At 35.4% G+C, this 22514-nt stretch overlaps 1 protein-coding gene across 5 annotated transcripts in view; it reads right to left on the bottom strand.

The window, feature by feature from the left end:
- Positions 1–22514, bottom strand: part of LOC126778764 (neurofibromin-like) — an 82570-nt gene that overhangs the window by 28396 nt on the left and 31660 nt on the right. For 4 of the 5 annotated variants that reach the window (XM_050502383.1, XM_050502387.1, XM_050502385.1 and 1 more), the window contains exons 27-43: positions 22260–22412; positions 20687–20865; positions 20073–20208; positions 19333–19423; positions 18813–18987; positions 18500–18677; positions 17975–18027; positions 17692–17892; positions 16801–16923; positions 16332–16470; positions 15713–15877; positions 14970–15071; positions 14540–14677; positions 13907–14087; positions 13455–13561; positions 12890–12966; positions 11561–11742 (exon numbers count right to left, since the gene is read on the bottom strand). In XM_050502383.1, coding sequence (XP_050358340.1) covers positions 11561–11742; positions 12890–12966; positions 13455–13561; positions 13907–14087; positions 14540–14677; positions 14970–15071; positions 15713–15877; positions 16332–16470; positions 16801–16923; positions 17692–17892; positions 17975–18027; positions 18500–18677; positions 18813–18987; positions 19333–19423; positions 20073–20208; positions 20687–20865; positions 22260–22412 — 2380 coding nt within the window. The remainder of the gene's footprint in view (positions 1–11560; positions 11743–12889; positions 12967–13454; positions 13562–13906; positions 14088–14539; positions 14678–14969; positions 15072–15712; positions 15878–16331; positions 16471–16800; positions 16924–17691; positions 17893–17974; positions 18028–18499; positions 18678–18812; positions 18988–19332; positions 19424–20072; positions 20209–20686; positions 20866–22259; positions 22413–22514) is intronic. The other variant, XM_050502386.1, reaches the window with a different exon arrangement.

Below are 22514 nucleotides of genomic sequence, written 5' to 3'. Positions count from 1 at the left end.
GGTCATACTATCAGAGACTTAACAAATTAATGCACGTTTCTGCGCACACACTACTCTCCACGACACTCAGGAAGCCGAGGTCATGTGCGCAGCAATACAACAGCAATACACGCGTGACTTAAGAACTTCTTAATAACCAAATTAATTTTATTGGTCCTACCGGGGCTTGAACCCATCACTTAAAGCTCTATAGCTTTTTAAAACGCTAGTTAATAGACCAATATAATATAATAATACTGTTTGAATGTTATTTTTAATTAAAAAAAAGGAAAAACATTCCATTTTCAGTAATAATATAATTTATTATTATATGTTGATGAACCACTCTGAAACATTTTAAAATATATTAAAAACTAATAATGTATGCAGCGTTAATTAGAATAAAAGGAATAATTTAGTGTTAGCTTGATAAAATAATCATATTGTAATTTCAAATAACTATTGAGCATTTTGTAAAGAACACGGCTTTTTTGGGCACGGCTAGCCCATTAAAATAAGTCTGCATTATGAAAAGAATTTAATAAGTTGTAATTTATATTATTGTCATATTTACTACAAAATGTGATTTTTGCTTGTTTATTTTTTATATTGTATATTTAAATATTTCGTACTTTTATTATTTAGTAGCTCTATTTTGACTACCGGTTCCGAAAAATATTATATTATGATTAGTCAGTTGAGTACTAGCAAGAGGCTAGCATTGTTTGGTTTTTTTAAAAAAGAGGAACGGTAATTTTTGAGTTGTAAAACAAATTGTATTACCAGTGTGGATAATATTGAGTTATATTAAAATAATAAAACTGTTAAGACGGAGAAGAATGTTTGAATTTTAACACCTTCGAAATTAAGAAAGTTTACAATTCTGAAGTGGGATTACATCGGGCTATACTGGTGAGATTCTATTACTCTGGTGTGATCATACGCCTGCATCAAGGTATGTAACGATTAAATTTAATTATTTATCTATTAAAAGTACAAACTTTTAGTTAGTTATTTTTGTTCAAAACAATGGTATAAAAAAAATTTTTTTTTTGGTTTACTCTATGATGAAGTGAGATTATTGATAGTAATTGATGAATTTGAATACTTCTTGTAAGGTATATCATAATTAGACTACTTTAACTGTGTAATTCTAAATAAACAGTATCTTCTTGTTATAATCATTTAACTGGTAACGAAATTAGTTTGTCTATAATAGTATAGGTTAGAAGGATACTAGAATTTATGATTGTTTTACAAACAAACATAAAATAATACAGTTTGCCCTATCAATAAAAATTATAATTAATAAAATACTAAATTATAATTAAAATATGCATATATGACGAAATTGAAAACTTAACTATGCCATTTTGCTAAGTTATCAATTTATGTACTTTACTCAGTTGTCACTAAAAATTGTGTTTCGTACAATTAACTTAATTTTACAAAATAGATACTTGTTGTTATAATTATTTCAGAATCAGTGGGTGCAGTACAATCGAGTGAAAATGCCTCGTGGTCGGGCCAATAGTAGACGGAGGTCAACTGGGAGGCATCACAGCATTGTGCTGGGAGGTATTGCGAAACACAGCCGATCCCGGACGCGTGCTCGAGGCTCGAGGCAACGTCATCGTTCACCAGCAGAGCTCTACGCTGATCGTCGTGACATCGAGCGTCGCAGATCAAGAAGATCACCTCCAAGGGAGCCCCAGGCAAGAAGTCGAAGCAGGTCAGTTGTAACATCTCCACTACAGCGTACACCACCCTTGGACACGCAGTTACGTGGACCGATAGATAAACTAATAGATCATCGTAGTAGTAGTAGGCAAAAGCGTCGCAGATTAAAGACTCCTTGTAGAGAAAGAGTTAATACATCATGTAGTTCAGTCCGTGATGTTAATAGTGAATTACTCAAATGTATCAAAGAGTCCTTACAATCTATTTCTGCTATACAACCACAAAATAAAGATGGTTTTACGAATAACAATGTAGTTCCAGAATTTGATCCTAAATAAAAAAATCAAACAATTGATACATGGCTGCATAAAGTAAAAGAATGCTCTGAGAGTTATAGTTGGGATAACAAACAGACTGCTCATTACGCTCTACCAAAGCTATTTGGTACTGCAAAAAAATGGTACGAAGGGCAGCCATCAGTTTTTTTTTTTATAGAATAGGAAGGCGGACGAGCATATGGGCCACCTGATGGTAAGTGGTCACCAACGCTCTTAGACATTGGCATTGTAAGAAATGTCAACCATCGCTTACATATCCAATGCGCCACCAACCTTGGGAACTAAGATTTTATGTCCCTTGTGCCTGTAATTACACTGGCTCACTCACCCTTCAAACCGGAACACAACAATATCAAGTATTGCTGTTTTGCGGTAGAATATCTGATGAGTGGGTGGTACCTACCCAGACGAGCTTGCACAAAGCCCTACCACCAGTAAATACCAGTAAGTTTTGATTACATGGGACGAATGGGTCGCAAAATTGAAATCTACCTTCCCGTCATACGAAAATTATGGCCATTTACTTACAGAAATGTTAGCAAAAAGAGCAAAATTTGGAAATGATTTAGAAGAGTACTACTATGAAAAATTAATAGCCTTGAATCGATGTGGGATAGTGGGAAGGAACGCTGTTAATTGCATTGTTTATGGAATAGACGATAGGTCGGTGCGATACGGGGCAGAGGCAGTAGGCTTCGAGAATGCTGATAAACTATTGGGTTATTTGAGGGGTGTTAAGCATGAGCGATTAGACAACTTCAATAAAAAACCGGTACGTTCTGTAACTGGAAATCCACATAAACCAATTAAGAATGATTTAGGAAGGCCATTTAAATGTTTTAACTGTCATGAAACAGGTCATGTAGTATCGGGATGTCAAAAGCCTATTATTAAATGTCAAAAGTGCAAACGCATTGGTCATGATGATCCTGAATGTAATAGGAGCGTTTGGGTAAATAAAGCCGAAGTTAGAACATTATGACTAGAGACCAGTACTGACATGCGAGAAGACGACAAATTTATCAAGAGTATAACAGTTAATGATGTACAGTTAACGGGGTACGTAGATTTTGGTAGTCAGTGTACTTTGATAAAAGAATCCGTCATGAAAGGAATAGTACCACGCGAAAAGTGGCAAGTAAATAATCTACCATCTCTCAAGGGTTTTGTAATACATACGTGAATGCCTTAGGTAAAATTAAAATTTCGTGAAGTATTGACAATGCAAAAATTACAGTAGAGGCAGTTGTGGTACCTGATAATTATCTAAATCATGACCTACTTATTGGACAGACTGCCACGGAGCAACCACACTTATGGGTATTTAAAACTAGTAAAGAATTATTGATTACCGATAGGCGAGTGAGATACGATAGGCGGTTTTAAGATCTCTAAAGACTGTTATGGCTGAAGGTTGTATTTCTGTAAAGGTGTTCATCAATACAAATTTTAGTGGAATGGTTTTTGTTGAAAATGGTCGTCGCTTAAAATATGATATAATGATTGGTACTTACAATATCAAAAACGGTAGTGGTCATTTAACTATTCTGAACTATGAAAATAAATTAATTCATTTTAAAGAGGGTCAAATCCTAGTTCGTGCCTGTATTATGGAAATAAATAAAAACTTTAAAAGTATTAATAGAATACAAGATGTACAAGATCACCATGCTAAAACTCCACTTACATTGGATGACCTTAACATTAATGAAAATCTCGATAAAAGACAGAAACTTAAATTATTACAAACATTAAACCAGTACCGCAATTGTTTTGCTAAGGACTTGTCGGAACTAGGACATACAACGATTGCAGAAATGAATATTCACTTAAAGGATTCAGAACCAGTTGTTTATCGACCATATAGATTGAGCCACTCAGAACGCGAAGAAGTTAGAATCATGTTCGAAGAACTCTTGAAATATGACATTGTACGGGAATCTCAATCGCCATATGCAAATCCCGTTTTGTTAGTGAGAAAGAAAACTGGGGATAAACGCCTTTGTGTTGATTATCGCGCACTAAATAAGAAAACGATTAAGCAACATTACCCGTTGCCTCGTATCGAGGACCAAATTGACAGATTAGCGGGAAATAAATATTTTTGTGCTTTAGATTTGGCGTCGGGATATTACCAAATTCCACTGGCTGAAGAAAGTAAGAGTAAAAGTTCGTTTGTAACACCTGATGGGCAATTTGAGTTTAATAGAATGCCCTTCGGATTAGCTAATGCACCGACCGTTTTCCAGAGAACTGTTAATTTGGTTCTGGGCAATTTACGATATAGCATCGCATTAGCGTATATGGACGACATTTTGGTACCTAGTACATCGTTTGAAGAAGGTATTAAGAGATTAGAAATCGTACTTGAAAGACTTAGAGAGTCGGGATTGACCCTAAACCCCCAAAAATGTTACTTCTTCCGAAATAATGTTGACTACCTAGGTTTTGAAATTTCCAGCGAAGGCGTAAGACCAGGAATTAATAAAATTGAATCCGTCAAAAATTTTCCCAAGCCCAAAGACGTACATAATATCAGACAGTTTATCGGCTTAGCCAGTTCTTTCCGACGTTTTTAAAACGAGATATGGTTAGAAGAGTGGCGCGTTGGTGGAGTTTGATTCAAGAATATGACTGTAATGTGGTATATAAATCTGGCAAAGGTATGATACATGTTGATGCATTGAGTAGGAATCCAACAATGGAAGGCGCAGGGATAATTCAAGCTATTGACGCTTCAGATATAATGACTATAACAGATGATTGGTTAACGACGGTACAGCTAGAGGACTCCGAAATACAACGCATAAAAAAAATTCTTTCTGATAAAGAATTTGAGAACTTGTTAGAGATACGTAAGAATTTTGTCCTTAAACGAGAGAGAGTGTATAAAATAACTGAGGATGGATTGAGATGGGTGGTGCCGAAGGGCTGTAGGTGGCATTTGCACCCGATCCCTAAAGAAACTACGCCCTTCCATACTATTCATATTGATCATGTTGGACCATTTGTAAAATCAAAAAGGAAGAATTGTTACATCTTGGTTATAGTAGAGACGTTCACAAAATTTATTGTTTTGAAGGCGGTTAAAAATACTTAATCCACTTCCACTATTACAGTTCTTAAGGACTATTTTGGAACGTTTGGTTTACCGAAACGGCTAATTAGTGATAGGGGCACGTCATTTACAAGTTTGAAATTTAAAAAGTTTCTTACTGAAGTAGGAGTTCATCACATAAAGAATGCAGTTGCTTCACCTAGGGCAAATGGCCAGGTAGAGCGATATAATCGGACTATTTTGGACTCCTTAGCCTCACAAAATCACGGTAAAGATGAGACTTTGGGATGACAGATTATTACAGGTACAATGGGGATTAAATAATACAGTTAATAAAGGTACGGGCAAAACTCCTATTGAAGTTTTATTCGGATTTAATCTAATTCTAAGCTTACTGGAATTAATGAAGGTAGACTCATTTCGCAAATAGATGAAGACATAATCAAAAGCAATCCTGATGAAAATGAAATAAGCAACATACATGACAGTTTACGTAAGATGAGGGATGATGAAGTAGATGAACATACAAAAATATCACAAGAAAAACAGAAAAATAGATATGATAAAAAGAGAAAAAAACCGTTAGATTTTAAAGTTGCGGATTTGGTAAGAGTTGAAAGAACAACTCATACCATAGGTAGAAGTAGAAAGTTATTACCAAAGTGTTCAGGCCATACAGAATAACAAAAATTATGGATCACGATAGATTTGAGGTAGTAGATACTCCAATTACAAAAAAAGGGGGTACAAAGTATAAGGGTATATACTCAGTTGATAAAATACATCCTTGGCTTTGTTTTAATTCCCAGGATAGTGAATCGTCTACTAGCGAGAATACTGATGATTAATTTATTTATGTATTTATTTATTTATTTATTAGGGAAACATACAGCATATCGTATATTACAACTTAATATAATAATCATATTTTAACACTTATGCCAGTTAAGTTTCCACTACTGTTTTAACAGGGAAGTGGACTAATTTTGATGTTACATAAAATATAACTATTTATGATAAAGTAAAATTTTAACGTAAATATGGTTATGGTTAATTACTAATAAGTATTTTTCACAAGATTATAAAATTTACTTAAACTATTTTTAAACAGATCAATGTGGTTGTATTTTCTATTATGACTATTACAAGATCTTAGAATAAAAGAATTTTTGAAATAATTAGTTTTATAAGTGGGTATTGAAAAAGTATCCTGAGTGCGAGCGTTAAAACGAGGACACTTAAATAAAATCTCACTGAGCAGATATGGAGAATCAATTAAATTATTTAATATTTTGTAAAGAAACATTTGGTCTCTTTGTTCTCTACGTTCTTCAAGTGGCATAAAAACAGAGTCAGGAAAAGTAAATTTGTATCGCAACCTCCTGATAAATTTGTTTTGTATATTTTCAATTAAGTTGACATATTTTGCATATTGTGGATTCCAAACTGTTGACGCATACTTTAAATGTGATCTAACGAAAGCATTGTACAAAATTACAAAGGTATGAATATTTTTAAAATCTGCCCCTTGCCGAAAGATAAATCCAAGCATTTTATACGACTTCATCACTATTTCCTCAATATGCTTATCGAATATAAGTTTGTTGTCTAGTTGTACCCCAAGGTCTCTCACCTCGGTTACCCTTTTTAATTTAGTATTAAATATGGAATAGTCAAAAATTATTTGTTCTTTTTTTTTCGAAAATGTAATTACACAGCACTTGTCAACATTAAGCTGCAAATTATTAGCAATGCAATATTGTCCTAATTTATTTAAATCCTCTTGTAAATGAAAACAGTCTTGATTATTTTTTATTATCTTAAAAATTTTAGTGTCATCAGCGTATAAAAATTCTCAAGTTTTAGAATTTTTGAAACAATTAGTTACGTCATTAATAAAAATGTTAAAAAGTAAAGGGCCAAGGTGAGAACCTTGTGGTACACCCGATGTTACAGGAATAAAACTAGACGTATATCCTTTAATAGCAACGGCTTGAGATCTTTCGCGGAGATAAGATGTAAGCCAACGTAGAAGGTCACCATGTATACCGATGTTGTTAAGTTTTTGTAATAACAAATTGTGCGATATCTTATCAAATGCTTTCGAGTAATCAGTGTATACGACATCTACCTGGAAACCAACTTCCATAGCACTCAATACTGTATGCAAGAACTCACACAGATTGGACTCAGTGGATCGCTTATTAATAAAACCATGTTGGTTACAGGTAAGTAGAGGCCTTAATAATGGAAATATCGTATCATAGACAATCTTTTCAAAAAGTTTTGGAATAACTGACAATTTAGAAATACCGCGATAGTTTTTTATATCGTTTTTATTTCCAGACTTATAAATCGGCGTAATTAAAGATTTTTTCCAAATAGTTGGTAATAATCCGTTGTCCAATGATTTTTTGAAAAGCATTGTTAAAGGCACACATAACACTTTACTGCAGTTTTTTAGGAAAATGGGATGTATTCCATCTGGACCATAACCCTTGGATGTATCTATGTTCGATAAATATCGTTCTACTTTTTTGTCAACAATCTCGATAGAGCTGATGATAGTCTGATTTGCGCTAGTAGAATAGTGATCCATTGTTTGATTTCCACTATTATCCTCAAAAACTGAATGAAAATAAGAATTAAACATATTTGCTATATCGTGTCCACTGTATCCAACTTGAGAGTTAAAATACATTACATTAGGTACAGATGTATGACCTTTTTTAGCCTTTATATAGGACCAAAACTGTTTTGAGCTAAAACGAATATTATTCTCTGCTCGTTCCAGAAACTCATTATAACACGTTCCTTCTAAGTTTTTTGATTGTAGTCGTAATTCAGAGAACTTGTTATAATCGTTTTGTTGGCCATAAATTTTCCATTTTTTGTGGAATTTTAATTTTTTATTAATTAATTTTATCAAGGGTCGCGTAAACCAGCGTGGATATTTATTGATCTCATTTATACACTTAGACGGGACAAATGTCTCTATAATGTGATTTACGATAAGATAGAACGTATCAACTGCCTGACTAATATCTTTGTTTTTAAATTCGTGTTGCCAGTTAACTTTAGCTAATTCAAAATTAATTTTATCATAATCAGCGCTGTGAAAGCGACGTACAACACGAATAGCTGGATTTAAATTTCGCTCAATGGTATTCATATCAACTTTAATACAAAGGGAAGGATGATGTTCATCTGATAAAGGGTCCACACGAGATATGTTACAATTCAGATTGGAAAGTACTAAGTCTAAGAGCCTGTTATTTAAGTTAAGAATATAATTTAATTATTGTAATCCAGTAAAATTCATAAAAACAAATATTTGATGTACAAGGAGACATTCCGAGGGATTTAAAATATAAATTGAATTATTATTATTTAATGACCAAACAGCATCTCGTATATTAAAATCACCTGTAATAATTATATCATCTTGTGAATTTTCTATAATCAAATCAGACATAAATTCAAAAAAATTAAGCTGTGAATCCGTTTGAGAATTATTCTGTGGAAAGTAACAACAAAAAAGATGCAGAATTTTCCTAATAATACCGCGTTTAGTTATAATTTTTATATAAGTGACTTCAGCACTAGGAAAATTAGGCAACTGAACATTTCTCACATCAACATCAATTTCGCGACGGACCGCTATCAGAGTACCACCTCCCTTTGTCATTTCTAACTGCTCGTAATCACGGTCGTTACGATAAACATTATATCGAGCATCAAATAATTCACTGTCAAAGATTCCAGGTAAAAGCCAAGTTTCTGTTAGGCAAATAATGTCATAATCGCAATTAAGCACGTTTTTATAAAATTGATTAGTTTTAGTCTGTAAACCTCGGACGTTTTGATAAAAAATATTTAAGAACATGTTGAATACTTAAAACACAAATAATAATTGTATATATTACATATCTGTAATAAAAATTCCTTCATAGTTTCTATTTCTAATAAGTCATAAATAAATGATTCCCGCAATGAACGCTGCTCAGATAAAACGAATAAAATCATAAAAGAATATACAACACTAACAATAAAATAATAACTAAAAAAGTCATGAAAATGGACATTAACTAAAAAAGTAAAGTTATGAAAAAATACTAACAAAATAAAATTAGACACTTGAAACTTATGTTTTAAATAAAACAATTTCGCACTTATACGATTTTTTTTAAACAATCTTCAGAAGTGATGTGCAGGACAAGCGAGCTTTCTCTGCGTCTAACCATAATCGTGCAGTTACGTACCCAACAAAACAAATAACCCTTTTCCTTTGACTTACGCTTTGCCTCATTGAATAAAGTTTTATTGCGAGTAGAAAGGTGATCATTAACGTAAATTTGATTTTGCATTCCTGAAAATCCTATATCGCAAGCTCTTATAGTTTTTAATTTTCGAAGCAATGACAAAAAACTCGTCTTTTTTGTAACGAGCTTGCATTTTTAAAATAATTGGTTTAGGCCTGATGTCATTGGAATCATTCTTAGTCGCTACTCTTGTGATAAAGTCTATGTCAGTAACCGGGTTCAAAGGGAAATTGCACTTATCAGCGAGCACTTTTATTAACTGTATAAGGTTTTCGCCTTTCTTTTGGGGAACTCCACTAATTTGGATATTTGAACGTCGAACCCATTGTTCACTCTTGTAATGGCTATCTTTTAAATCTTTCATAGAATTCTTTAGCTCATTTAACTCCAATTCGATGTTATGTATTTTTGTAACTTCCTTGTCAAAATTATTAACTTGATCCATGACCACATGACAATTGATGATTCAACGAGCTTAATTTTTTTTGTCCATTCGTTTACAGTTTCTGTAACTTTTTTAAACTCATTGGTTTTAAAATTTTATTGTGGTCGATTATATTTTTGTTTGCGGGTGTTTCGTGTATTTATAAAGCATAGTGTCGTGAAAGATAAACAATAATACTTTGTGTAAATGTGTATTGTAATAATTCAAGTACAATAATGATTTGTTTATCTAAATAAGAAATGTAAAATAAATATAGTAATTTTATTTGGAATTCTATTTTTGAGTTTGTATATATATATATTTTTTTACTAATTTAGAATTGTACATTAATGTTAATTTGCTATGAGCAAAATAATTTTGAAGTGCAAGGTGCACATAATTAACCCATATGAAACGCTATGAGCGAACATAATGTTTGAAGTGCTATGCGCGCATATCAATAAAACGCTATGAGCGATTATTACGAGAAGTGCAATGTGCACGGAGGTAAGTATGTACTGCTAAGACGATACACTACTTGTGAAGTGCAAAGTGCACAGTAACTATAGGAATGAGTGATTTTAGAATAGTAAATTTAATTTATCCAATTATCCTATGTTTGTGTTATTACCGTTATATATAATAAATAAACATGTGTTTGTAAGAACATACTAGTAGTTATATATGTAATCGAATGTAAACACCATATAAATTTGTATTCTTCGCGGGGACGCGAAACTTATCAGGATGGACGAATTGTTAGCTTGATAAAATAATCATATTGTAATTTCAAATAACTATTGAGCATTTTGTAAAGAATAGCCGTGCCCATTAAAATAAGTCTGCATTATGAAAAGAATTTAATAAGTTATATTATTGTCATATTTACTACAAAACGTGATTTTTGCTTGTTTATTTTTTATATTGTATATTTAAATATTTCGTACTTTTATTATTTAGTAGCTCTATTTTGACTACCGGTTCCGAAAAATATTATATTATGATTAGTCAGTTGAGTACTAGCAAGAGGCTCGCATTGTTTGGTTTTTTTAAAAAAGAGGAACGGTAATTTTTGAGTTGTAAAACAAATTGTATTACCACTGTGGATAATATTGAGTTATATTAAAATAATAAAACTGTTAAGACGGAGAAGAATGTTTGAATTTTAATACCTTCGAAATTAAGAAAGTTTACATTAGGTATCTCGAAATAATAAAAAAAACACGGTCGACTGTTTCAGGACACCAGGTTATATATATAAGCTTATACGGTCATTGGAGTCTATAGTCTATCCAAACCACAGAAGGAGTAAAGACAAATAAACAAGTTTGACCTTGAATTGACGCGATATCACTGCTGGGCTAAAGGCCTCCTGTCTTTTTTTTTTGAGGAGAAGGTTTGGAGCTTATTCCACCACACTGCTCCAATGCGGGTTAGTGGAATACACATGTGGCAGAATTTCAGTGAAATTAGACACATGCAGGTTTCTTCACAATGTTTTCCTTCACCGTAAAGCACGAGATGAATTATAATTACAAATTAAGCACATGAAAAAGCACGTGTTGCTTGCCCGGGTTTGAAACCACGATCATCGGTTAAGATATCATTATAGAGATTTAAAATGACGTTTTGAATGTCGGCGAAGTTGCTATTAATTAAAAATCGATATAAGTTATTTTGGACTTTTCGTCAGTCTAATCCAACTTTGGGAAACTTGGCATTTACACCATTTAACTATCAGCTCGTTCGTTATACACACCAGAGTTGACGCTTCGCTCTATGAAGCTGTCCAGCACCATATCGATCAGTTCGGGCACCTGGCCGATGGTGCCCCAAATCTTAGCCTGCACCGAGGGGAACATTTCCGTCTCCTCAATGGTTAGAGTGATCAGTTTTTCTAAAATTTGGCCAACTTGCTTTTGATCGGGCAGCTTGCAAAATCTAAAAATAAATACATGACTGAGCAGTTTCGTACCTTTTGGGTGTTATTGACGAACTTAAGTGTTATTAATAAATACATTTTAGTAAGTAGGACCGGGAGCTTTGGCGCACCTTGGGAGAGGCCTATGTTCAGCAGTGGACGATGATTGGCTGATGATTGATTGATTGATTGTTCAAAAGTGTTTTTTATAACATGTGTATGTTATAAAAAAAACACTCTTATATATCCAATTTTGGTTTTGGTTGGTAGATACTTTCATGCCAAAGGTTGTGGGTTCGATTCCCATCCAGTACAGACATTTGTGTGCATGAACATGTATGTTTGTCCTGAGTCTGGGTGTAATTATGTATTTATTAAAGGTTTGCTAGCGGATGCTACATACATTATGTCGTAATGAATTGTGTACTAAAACTAGGAACATTTGTTGTACACCCTTTTGAAAGCAAACACTGCATGTATAGAGTTCTTGCGCCGATTACAGTTTTATTAAAGTATTATTATACTAATGAGTGACGATAATTGTGTATATAAGTACGTATTTACAAAAGAAAAGTAGTATATCAGCTGTCTGGTTTCCATAGTACGAGCTCTGCTTAGTTTGGGATCAGGTGGCCGTGTGTGAGTAATGTCCCACGATATTATTATTATTAGAGGATATTTACTCTTATATCAATAGAATAAGAATAGAAGAGATGTTGTAAAAACCACTTTTATGTTATATCCTATATGGTGAATAAGCAAATGGAACAATTTATGGGAAGTAGTCACCATCTCGTTACCCCCCGCCAAAACTACTGATGAAAATTATTAATAATTTATCAAAAGTCAGATTCACTGTTCACAACTACAATGGAAGGAAAGGAAGAGTTGCTAAACAAAATGGCTGCCAGAACATTATTGCGACAATAGTAGCATCAAGTACATAAGTTGTAACCAATGGTATAATTTTAACAATTCAAAAACGCCGACTTGATATTAATGTTAAATATAACGGTGGTCAACATTTCAGAGTGAGATACGAAGTCGGTTCTTACGGAATAGTACTGCTAGACGACGTTTGTAAAGCTACGTAACGAGTATTATATTAATATAAAGTAAAGTGTGAAATATATAGTGAGGTGTGAGTGAAAGTGATAATTAACATACCTGACTAAGTTAGGCAACCAAGGCGTCATGTATTCTAGGCACAAATGTTTCAGCTCAATGGTCGATACTCGGAAACCCTGAAAATATAAATAAAACCGTTAAGGTTACGTTAAAATTATAATTAATCTATTTCATTATATGCGTTTATATATGTAGTTTTTCATTCTCATAGTTAAGTTTCTATCATATGATGCTTTAAGGGATCGCTGTACGGATAGGAAACTGCGCAGAAGACATTACAATGCTTAACCGTAAAAAAAAAACACAGGCGCGCACTATCTACCTACAATATCCTCCAAACAAGACAAAAAAAACCCAATACATTATTTTTTAACAGTTTTACGCTCGGAAGGAATTTAGAAATAACACCAGAAATATAATTCCACAATTATATTTATTATATATTTCAAGCTCCAATCGACACGCGTCCTTTCCAACCAAAAGGATGACTCACGATTGGCTGACGGTCAACTGTCAAGTCTTCGAATATTGAATGAATGTAATGGGCGAATGAACGAATGATAATGTACGAATGACCGTAACAATATATTTCCAATATGTTTACCTGTATACATTCCTCCAGGAACTCGAGGGTCAGGTGCGGTTCGTTGTGAGCGAGTTTCTCGCTGACCGTCTTTATGAAGATCGTGTTGTTGGAAGGAATGCAGAGTCCTGTTGAAATTATTATATCATTAAATAAATTATACAATCTATATACGGACGGTGGTAGGGATTTTTTTACGCCCGTCTGGGTAAGTAACTTTCTCTCGTTTCATATTAGCACCCATACTGAATATTGTTGTATTTCGGTTTAAGTAGTGAGTGTAATTACAGGTACAATATTGACGTTAGCAGAATTGTTGATATTTTTTACAGTGCCAGTGTCTACGGGTAAAGATGACCAGTTACCAACAAGCATATTTGCTCGTCTGCCTTTCTGAAATAATTTAAGAAAAAATAATGCGAACTTTGATTTACGTTTAAGTGGTAAATAACATCGCCTCGCGCTGGACTCACCCGAGGTCTCCAGCAGCAGCCCCTCGATCTTGAGGTGGAAGGTGTCGGTGAGCGCGCACAGCTGGTTGTAGGCGGCCGTCCGCAGCGTGGGGTCGCTGGAGCCGAGGTTCAGCAGCGCCATGTTCAGCAGCGTGCCAGGGACGTCCTTGGGCCGGATCTTCTGGTGGACCGTCACCGAGTCCTGGCACATCAAGACATAGCCAAATTAGTATCTTTTATTTTATAACGCTACATAATATATACTAACATTGAAATCAATTTTATGTACAAATTTATTTACTAAGTCTTAGTAATACAGATTTTCAATTTTTTATTACAAAGGTGCTTACAACTATTATGATAAACGTTTCCAAGTGACATAACATCTTAGTCCCCTAGAATGGTGGCGCAATGGCGATGTTAGAAACGGTTAAAATTTATTACGGCATCTATACCTATGGGCGGCGGTGACCACCTAACACCAAGAGCCCCTTTGCTTATTCGCCTACCTATTTTAAAAAAGAAAAATTTTTCTATCACTAACTAAAAACCAATTAACAATGATACTAAAACGAAATAAAATGATCTTATAAATTATCAATAGACCCTAAAATGAAGACATATATATAGTAATAAATCACACAAGTGACTTACAGGCTGTGTCAGCTCCCAGCTGTGCCGGATATGTATGATGGATTGCACGATGTTCTTACAGTCGTCGTGGATGAAGCTCAGAGGGGTCCACTCGTTGATGATGGACAGCGAGAACTGTTTGTCGTCCACGAGATACACCTGTAATTCAGAACATTTTCATTAGTGGAAGGACCTTGTGCGAACCCTACTCGTCAAATATTCTACCATGACAAATTTATTACGTTTCTATTTTATTTGCATTTTTATACTAAAAAAATTGACCTTGGATTGACATAAGCGAGAGTGCACTTTGATTTACGCACATACTTGCGCACTATAATCTGATTGGCCATTTTCTGTCAAGTATAGTTACCAAGACCAAAGCCGATCAGACGAAAATCAATCAAAGTATTATTTTTACTACATTCTTAGTTGTGATGGAAACACTCACCTCGTCAATCTCCGAAACGTAGTAAACGTCGTTCAAGAGAACTGGCAAACCCAACACTTTCGACTTCTCGACTGACGTTATTTGAAGAGCCGTTTTTCCCACCTATTGAGGACACATTTTTCGGTAGAACATTTTATTGCATTCATGTTATAAACTTATTTTTAACGGGGAATTATTTATGATTATAAACTTTTTTAATTGTTAGTTTAAATAATAATTAAATAAGTCTAAACATATTATAAAATTGTAGCTTATCGCTGTCTGTACATGGCAGATATTTGAGTAAAACTATTATCGGGGGTCTTTATCAACTATTGCGTCGAACCAACAATTGTTACAATTTTTGTCCGTGCGTTTGTGCACGCTAATCTTCAAAACGGCTTTACGGATTTGGGTGCGGTTTTTACTAATGTATTGTGGCTAACTTCACTTAAATGCTATCAAATAACTGTTCAGTTACATTGGGTGAAACTTTGGCTAATATCAAACGTAAATAAAACTAAAAATGTTGTATATACTGAAATATTATAAGTCTGCTTATAGTTATTTCTTTAAGTTATACGCGGATGGAAACCGCGGGCACAGCTAGTAAATACTGTATATATAATACTATATCTTTATAGCAGCTGGTATGTGGCAATCTATACTTTTAGTAATGATATATAGAATTAATTAAATATATTAATATCGAGTGCGACTTTAAAGGCTTCTGTGTACAAAAATGTATATCATTATGTGCATACCTTTATGGTAACTTTGGTGTCTTTGTGCGACAATTTCAAAACATTCTTGAAGACCGTTAGATGTCCTCCCAAGGCCAAAGTCGTTCCTGGTAACATCTGCTGTTCCGGATCAACGTAATCGCTGAGGCGACTGATGTTATCTATGAATATGAGCTTTCTATTGCCCTGGAGGGAAAACGAGATATACTTTATGAAGAATTGCCACTATACATCTTATTATTTATATAAAAAAGGTAAGTGGAACATTTTAAATTTAAAAAAAAGGTCTCGAATTTTTTTTTTCACAATGTTTGTACAATATATTTTTAAATGGACTACAATTGAGTGTAATGTTTGCTTACACTTTTGCTCTAAAACGCAATTTTCCCGGTTCTTTAAATTATTCAAAAGGCATTCAATGGCGTTAAAAATATTTGAGTAAACATTTTTTTATATATATGTATATATAAAATAGGTAGGTATAATCACGCAGTAAGAAATATGAACCTTCTTTTTCACCAACTAAGATGTTATATCCCTTGTGAATATTGTATTGTATCGTTAGATCAGTGAGTTGACTTATGCCAACACCAGATGTCCAGTTGTGGTGGTCGCCCTGCTTACGTGAGTAGTGACATACCCTGAGCGGCGCCAGAATGGACTCGTGGAACTTGGTGTACTCCCGCACATAGCTGTTGCAGTTGTAGATGTAGCACGCGTGCGCGCTAGAGTACGCCACCTCAGGGAGCACGCTGAACCACTTCTGCAGGAAGTTCGTCCTGTAATATAGAACAATGGACATTACTTCAATGCGGGCTTTGCCAATGAGCATTTTTCCCATATTTTTGGAAACCGTAACGCATAAGATTCTAATTTATACTGCAAAATGTTCTCATAATTTTTTCACCTAAAATCTAAAATCACAGTAAAAGCACACACACACACGCACACACGCGCACACACACACACACACGCGCACACACACACACACACACGGTGACTCAATATCGCACCGAGCACTAATAAAGATATCTCAAAGAGACAAAGCTTAAACAATAATCGATGAGTCACATTAATACACAGAACAGATAAATGTCTATCAAGCTCACCTGAACCGGTTATTCGAGTTCGTGTGTGTGAAGTCGACGATCAACTCGAACGGTTTCTGGCAGAACGGCTTCAGGGTTATAATCACGTGGTATATGAACAAGTTCGCATTTATTTCACCAATCCTGTAAAAATGACAAAAAAAATATATTATTTTTTGTATTATTTCATATTTTCTATTAAATACGAGTTGAAAACTTAATAGTTATTCTTTTTTCTTTGATTATCTACTGAGCTGCCTACGAAGTCTGTCTGTCTGTTTGTGTGTTTCTTTATAATAATACATTATAATCTCACTCTTCTATCTCACTCTTTCAACGACGAATAACAATATGTTTTGGCAAATAGAAGTACCGTACCGTACCGTACCGTAACAGCCTGTGAATGTCCCACTGCTGGGCTAAAGGCCTCCTCTCCTCTTTTTGAGGAGAAGGTTTGGAGCTTATTCCACCACGCTGCTCCAATGCGGGTTGGTAGAATTCTGAATTTTGCGGTGAAGGAAAACATCGTGAGGAAACCTGCATGTGTCTAATTTCACTGAAGTTCTGCCACATGCGAATTCTACCAAATAGAAGTATATAAGTCTATGTAGGTATGTATGTGACGCGTGACGTTCGCGTTTGTCTATCTATTCTCTTTGCTTATTGAAATATCTATAGTAACATTATAAATGTAAAAGTAACTATGTCTTCCTGTTACGCTTTCAAGGCTAAGATACTGAATCGATTTTGATAAAATTTGGTACAAAGCAAGCTTAAGCCTCAAGGAATTACCCCCTAATGCACGGGCGAGTACTATTACTCGTATATATTACCTAGGTTGTTTGTTATGTCGTGTACCTATGTTAGGTGATTTAAAATAAATTTTAAAATTAAAATAAATATACAACTTACTTGTATCTCCTAGAAATGAAATAGAAGACCGGGTTACCGATCTTGCTGGTGCCGGCCTGGTAGAAGATATTTAAACTCTGTATGCTCTTATATTCTTCTTTCTGGTGCATATTGTGCTCGACTATAAGCTCCTCGAAAATCGGTGACGACATGTCAATGGAAGACAAGCGCGCGTACGACGAGAACAGAAGACTTGAAGTGCTGTGAGTTGAGTTTATATTAGAAAATGTGCCAAGATCACATTGCTTAGTGGAGTTCTGTGATTTATCAAAGATTAACTTACGATTCCACAGACTTATGTTCAGGTGGTCCCAGATAGGCGAGAAGTGTTGCCATCTGTAAATAAAAAAAATTATATTTTAAGGCGTAAAATACTATTGGATAATCCACAGAAGACACACACGTACATACTCAACGTACATAGTATACACGCACATTTGTATATATTAAAAAGAAATGAGTAACCATACACAAGACTATTTTGATTGGTTAAAAATTAGTGAATAAAAACGAATACCATAAAACGGACCATTAAAACGAATCTTTTTTTTACATATTTGCCGGGAGGGCAAATGACTCTACTCCACCTGATGGTAAGTGGTAGTAGAGTCCAAACGCGACGACGGCCAGTACAGTCGGGAAGAATGTTCTGCACTAGCCGCCTTCGCCTTGCCGGCCCGCAAGATGCCTCTTCACGCCTCGTTCAAAGAAGATCGCTGAATATTTTGTCGGATCGGTATTTTCGCTGTGAGAATGTCGCCTAAATTGTCTTTATATACCATTCATACTCAAAGTATTTAAACCTCACCTTGTCGAAGGGTCGCCGCCCGACGTCGTTGTAGTCACGGCTGCAGGACAGGTAGTCTCCGATCTTCTCCTGGTGGTTCCACAGCAGGCGATGCAGCGCCACCACGTCGCTGATGAAGGATAGGTTGTGCGAGGTCTGGTCCACCGACTGGCAGTCCGATGCTATCTCTATGAAGAACCTGTAAATATCTTACGTATTAAAGTTACAGTTACGTTTGGACACCGTATCTCATGTCTGTCTGGTAAGAAGGTTTCCTGACAGCCAATGGGCTAACAGGAAACTTTGTCTCAAATTAATCAAACAATTCTCTTACTTGCGTCCAGCTTCAAAGTGTTCCCTCAGGAAATCGTTGAAGGGCAACATATGTTGCTCCTTGGAGAACTCCATGTGGTTCGCGATGTTCTGCAGAACCTTCGACATGAGCAGGAGCCCTCTCTTGATGTGAGGTGGAATGGGTCGATTCACTATTCCCATCTCCTGAGGGGACACTGGAAGCGAAAAGATTGGTTTTAGGCCTATATATATATATATATATATATTTTTTTTTTAATTCAAAATGAGTAGATAGACTGGCAAAGATGTCACCTGGTGGTCACCACCATCCATAGACGTTGTCAATACACAACTAACCTAAGTAAAAAAAAACGTTATATCCGATTGTAGTTACACTGGCTCACTCATACTTTAAACAGGAACTCAACAAAACTAAGTATTTTTATTTGACGGCAGAACGGGCTTGCACCAATCCCTTCACCAAGCTGCTCATACACAGTACATATATTAACTGACATTTGGGTTACAACCATTAATGACACTGCGATTATTAAACTCACCTATGGCTGGATTTATGTACCGTAAGAATAAAACGGCACCAACCACTCCCACATTTGTCTGCGAAAACTGGCCGAATCTCTTTCTTAGGACCTGGAAATTTAATTGAAGTTGATTAACATCAAGTATGTCCTACGGCTTTTCAGGCAAATTATCTGAAGTAATTGTTTTTAGTCCAAATATAAAAAGTACAAATTTTGACCAATCTTTTTCAGTAATCTATTCTTAAAAGTAAGTAACAGCCTATGAATATCCCACTACTGGGCTAAGGCCTGCTCTCCTTTTTGAGGAAAAGGTCGGAGCTTATACACGGCGATCCATTGCGGGTTGGTGGAATACACATGTGGCAGAATTTCAGTAAATTAAGACTCATGCAGGTTTCCTCACGAAGTTTTCCTTCACGCTCAACGAACGAGATGAATTATAAACACAAATTAAGCACATGAACATCCAGTGGTGATTGTCTAGGTTTGAACGCGTTATAACCTCTAGAGCACTTCGTCTTAAATATATAAATAAATATATAGTAAACTAATTTTCGCCTGCATTTGAAGAGGGGGAGAGTTTTGTTTACTGTTCGGATAACCTTTTCTGTACCATCTGTCGATATGTATGCAAAATTTCATGATATTAGTTATTACGTAACAAACAAAATATAGATATATACAGTTGCCTGTTGATAATCAATGGTGTTCCAGGGACATACCCAAAAAAAACCTTGATTCAAGTAAGTCATTCATACCTGGTACAAGCAATGACACATGCTCCGCAGCTGCGAAGGGAATTTATCGGCGGAACCGATGATCCTCTCGAAGACCTCGTGTGTCAGGTTTCGGAGATTGTTCCTGTTGATTTCTATGTCGTGGGTCGGGTCCAGCCTGCATTGGATAAACGGCATGTATAAGTCCGAGCTCATATTTCTGCCATTGGTATAAGCTATTTATGATATAGTTCTCGTGGTTTGCAGCGTATTGACGGTATGAGAAACAGATTATATTCTTTACAGTGCTTCTACTTAATTGTCACCCATACATTACACATTCTAAGCACCAAAGCGCAATACTTAGTATTGTCGTATTCAGTGTTAAGGGTAAGTGAGCCCGTGTAAATACAAAAGGGACATAACAGGGAGTTTTTAATGTTGGTGGCGCCCTGGCAATGTAAAGGATGGTCAATATTTCATACAGTGCCAATGTCTGTGGGCGGTGGTGACCACTTACCATCAGGTAGCTGGATTGCCAGTCATCCAAACTGTACTAAATAAACAAAAAATTACGACCAGGTTGCCTTGCAATAATAAAATTAAAGGTAAAAAAAATTGAACCATATTATTTTATCGTAAGCAGCTGCTCTCACCTAGCGGGGTCGATTTCGAAGCTCAAACTAGCGTTACGATCCGCCTCGTCCAGCAGCGCTGTTATCGGCGGCTCCAGTAAGCTCTGGAGGTATCCGTAGTCGTATATTTTGAAACAGAAGGCCATAATTTTGCTGCCTACCGAATTCCCCCTGAATAACGTTTGCATGCAGTCCGAGACCTAAAAAAATAATTTTACATAATTATTTGTTTTTATGTTATAAAATAAACAAAATAAAAACAAATATCGAAGCTTATATACTCGTATACAGAAAAACAACAATTTGTATATATGGCAAGTATTTAATTGTATATTATATATATATAATTATTATTCTATATACTGGTTCTTTGACATTATTTCTAATTATTTAATTCCAGTAAATAATCTTGTATATAAATAAAAATGGTTGTATGTTTGTTGTATTGCGTTCATAAACAATTGCCCAATAAAAAAAATGTTAAAATGTTTTGTTCTGTAAAAAAAAAAACTAGAATTGTTCTTTGTTTTTGTCCTTCAATATAAACGTTTTATGTAGAACATTATTCTACCCGTGCGAAACCGGGGTAGCTAATATTAATATACGAATCAATAACGTCACCATAATGGATTAACTTTAAGACAAATATGTCAGAGAAAGATAGGAACAAACTTTTCATCGCCCCTGTCCTCTATCCACCAACGTGGCAGTTGTTGATAATTACAACACGCAAGATGGCGCTAGTAGGTTCGCCTTGGAACTACATTGGATTTATATCTATACTTATAAATATAGTTCCCCTATTACACGCCTAAAATAGGTGGCACCACTTGTATTTTAAATGACGCTAACGTTGTGTTCAACGAGAAATATATAAAGCCCGGACCTACATTTCGAGGTCGTACCTTAAAATGACCTAAAAGCATTTGTTACGTGAAGAACGTTTCATGGAAATTATTTTTGGGATTCATCGCACAGATTGTGTATGATGAATTCGATATACTGTTGAATTAAGTTATGTAGACGAAATATGATCAATTCTATTCGTCTATTGCCCTACCGTAACAGCCTGTGAATGTCCCACTGCTGGGCTAAGGCCTCCTCTCCTCTTTTTGAGGAGAAGGCTTGGACCTTATTCCACCACGCTGCTCCAATGCGGGTTGGTGGAATACACATGTGGCAGAATTTCAGTGAAATTAGACACATGCAGGTTTCCTCACAATGTTTTACTTCACCGTAAAGCACGAGATGAATTATAATCACAAATTAAGCACATGAAAATTCAGTGGTACCTGCCCGGGCTTGACCCCACGATCATCGGTTAAGATTCACGCGTTCTTACCACTGGGCCATCTCGGCTTTTTTTTCGTCTATTGCGTTTTATTAAATATCATGGAAACTAAAATGAAAGTTTTGCTGCGTGACGTACTTGTGTAACCGGTTATGCCGTTGGAACGGATAGACGCGACGAGATGCATCTTAGATCCTGTGGTTTTAGCGTATATGGGCGTAAGTGACTTTTTCGAAAAGAAAGTTGGTTAAATATGAGCCAAGGCATTGAGACCAGAGAATTTGTATAGTAAGGGTCACTCACCGCACAGACCTCAACCTCCCGGTAGAAGATGTTCAAGAGCAGCGGCGCCAGCAGGTGCTTGGCGTCGAACAGCGACACCAGCACGCGCGCCAGCTCGTCCATCTGAGCGGAGCCCACCACGCTCGCCAGCGCCATAGCGATCGGCAGCTCACCCTGGAAATTTGCCACATTTTTATTCTTTTTTAATTGCTGTTGAAATACATTACAACAGCATACCTAAATTATCACAATAAAAACTGAGCCAGTGACAAAAGC

The sequence above is a fragment of the Nymphalis io genome, chromosome 27 (assembly GCF_905147045.1).
Source record: "Nymphalis io chromosome 27, ilAglIoxx1.1, whole genome shotgun sequence".
In the NCBI taxonomy this organism is placed as follows: Eukaryota; Metazoa; Arthropoda; class Insecta; order Lepidoptera; family Nymphalidae; genus Nymphalis; species Nymphalis io.
Note: the sequence above shows the minus strand (reverse complement) of the source record. Positions and strands in the feature narration are given on the sequence as shown.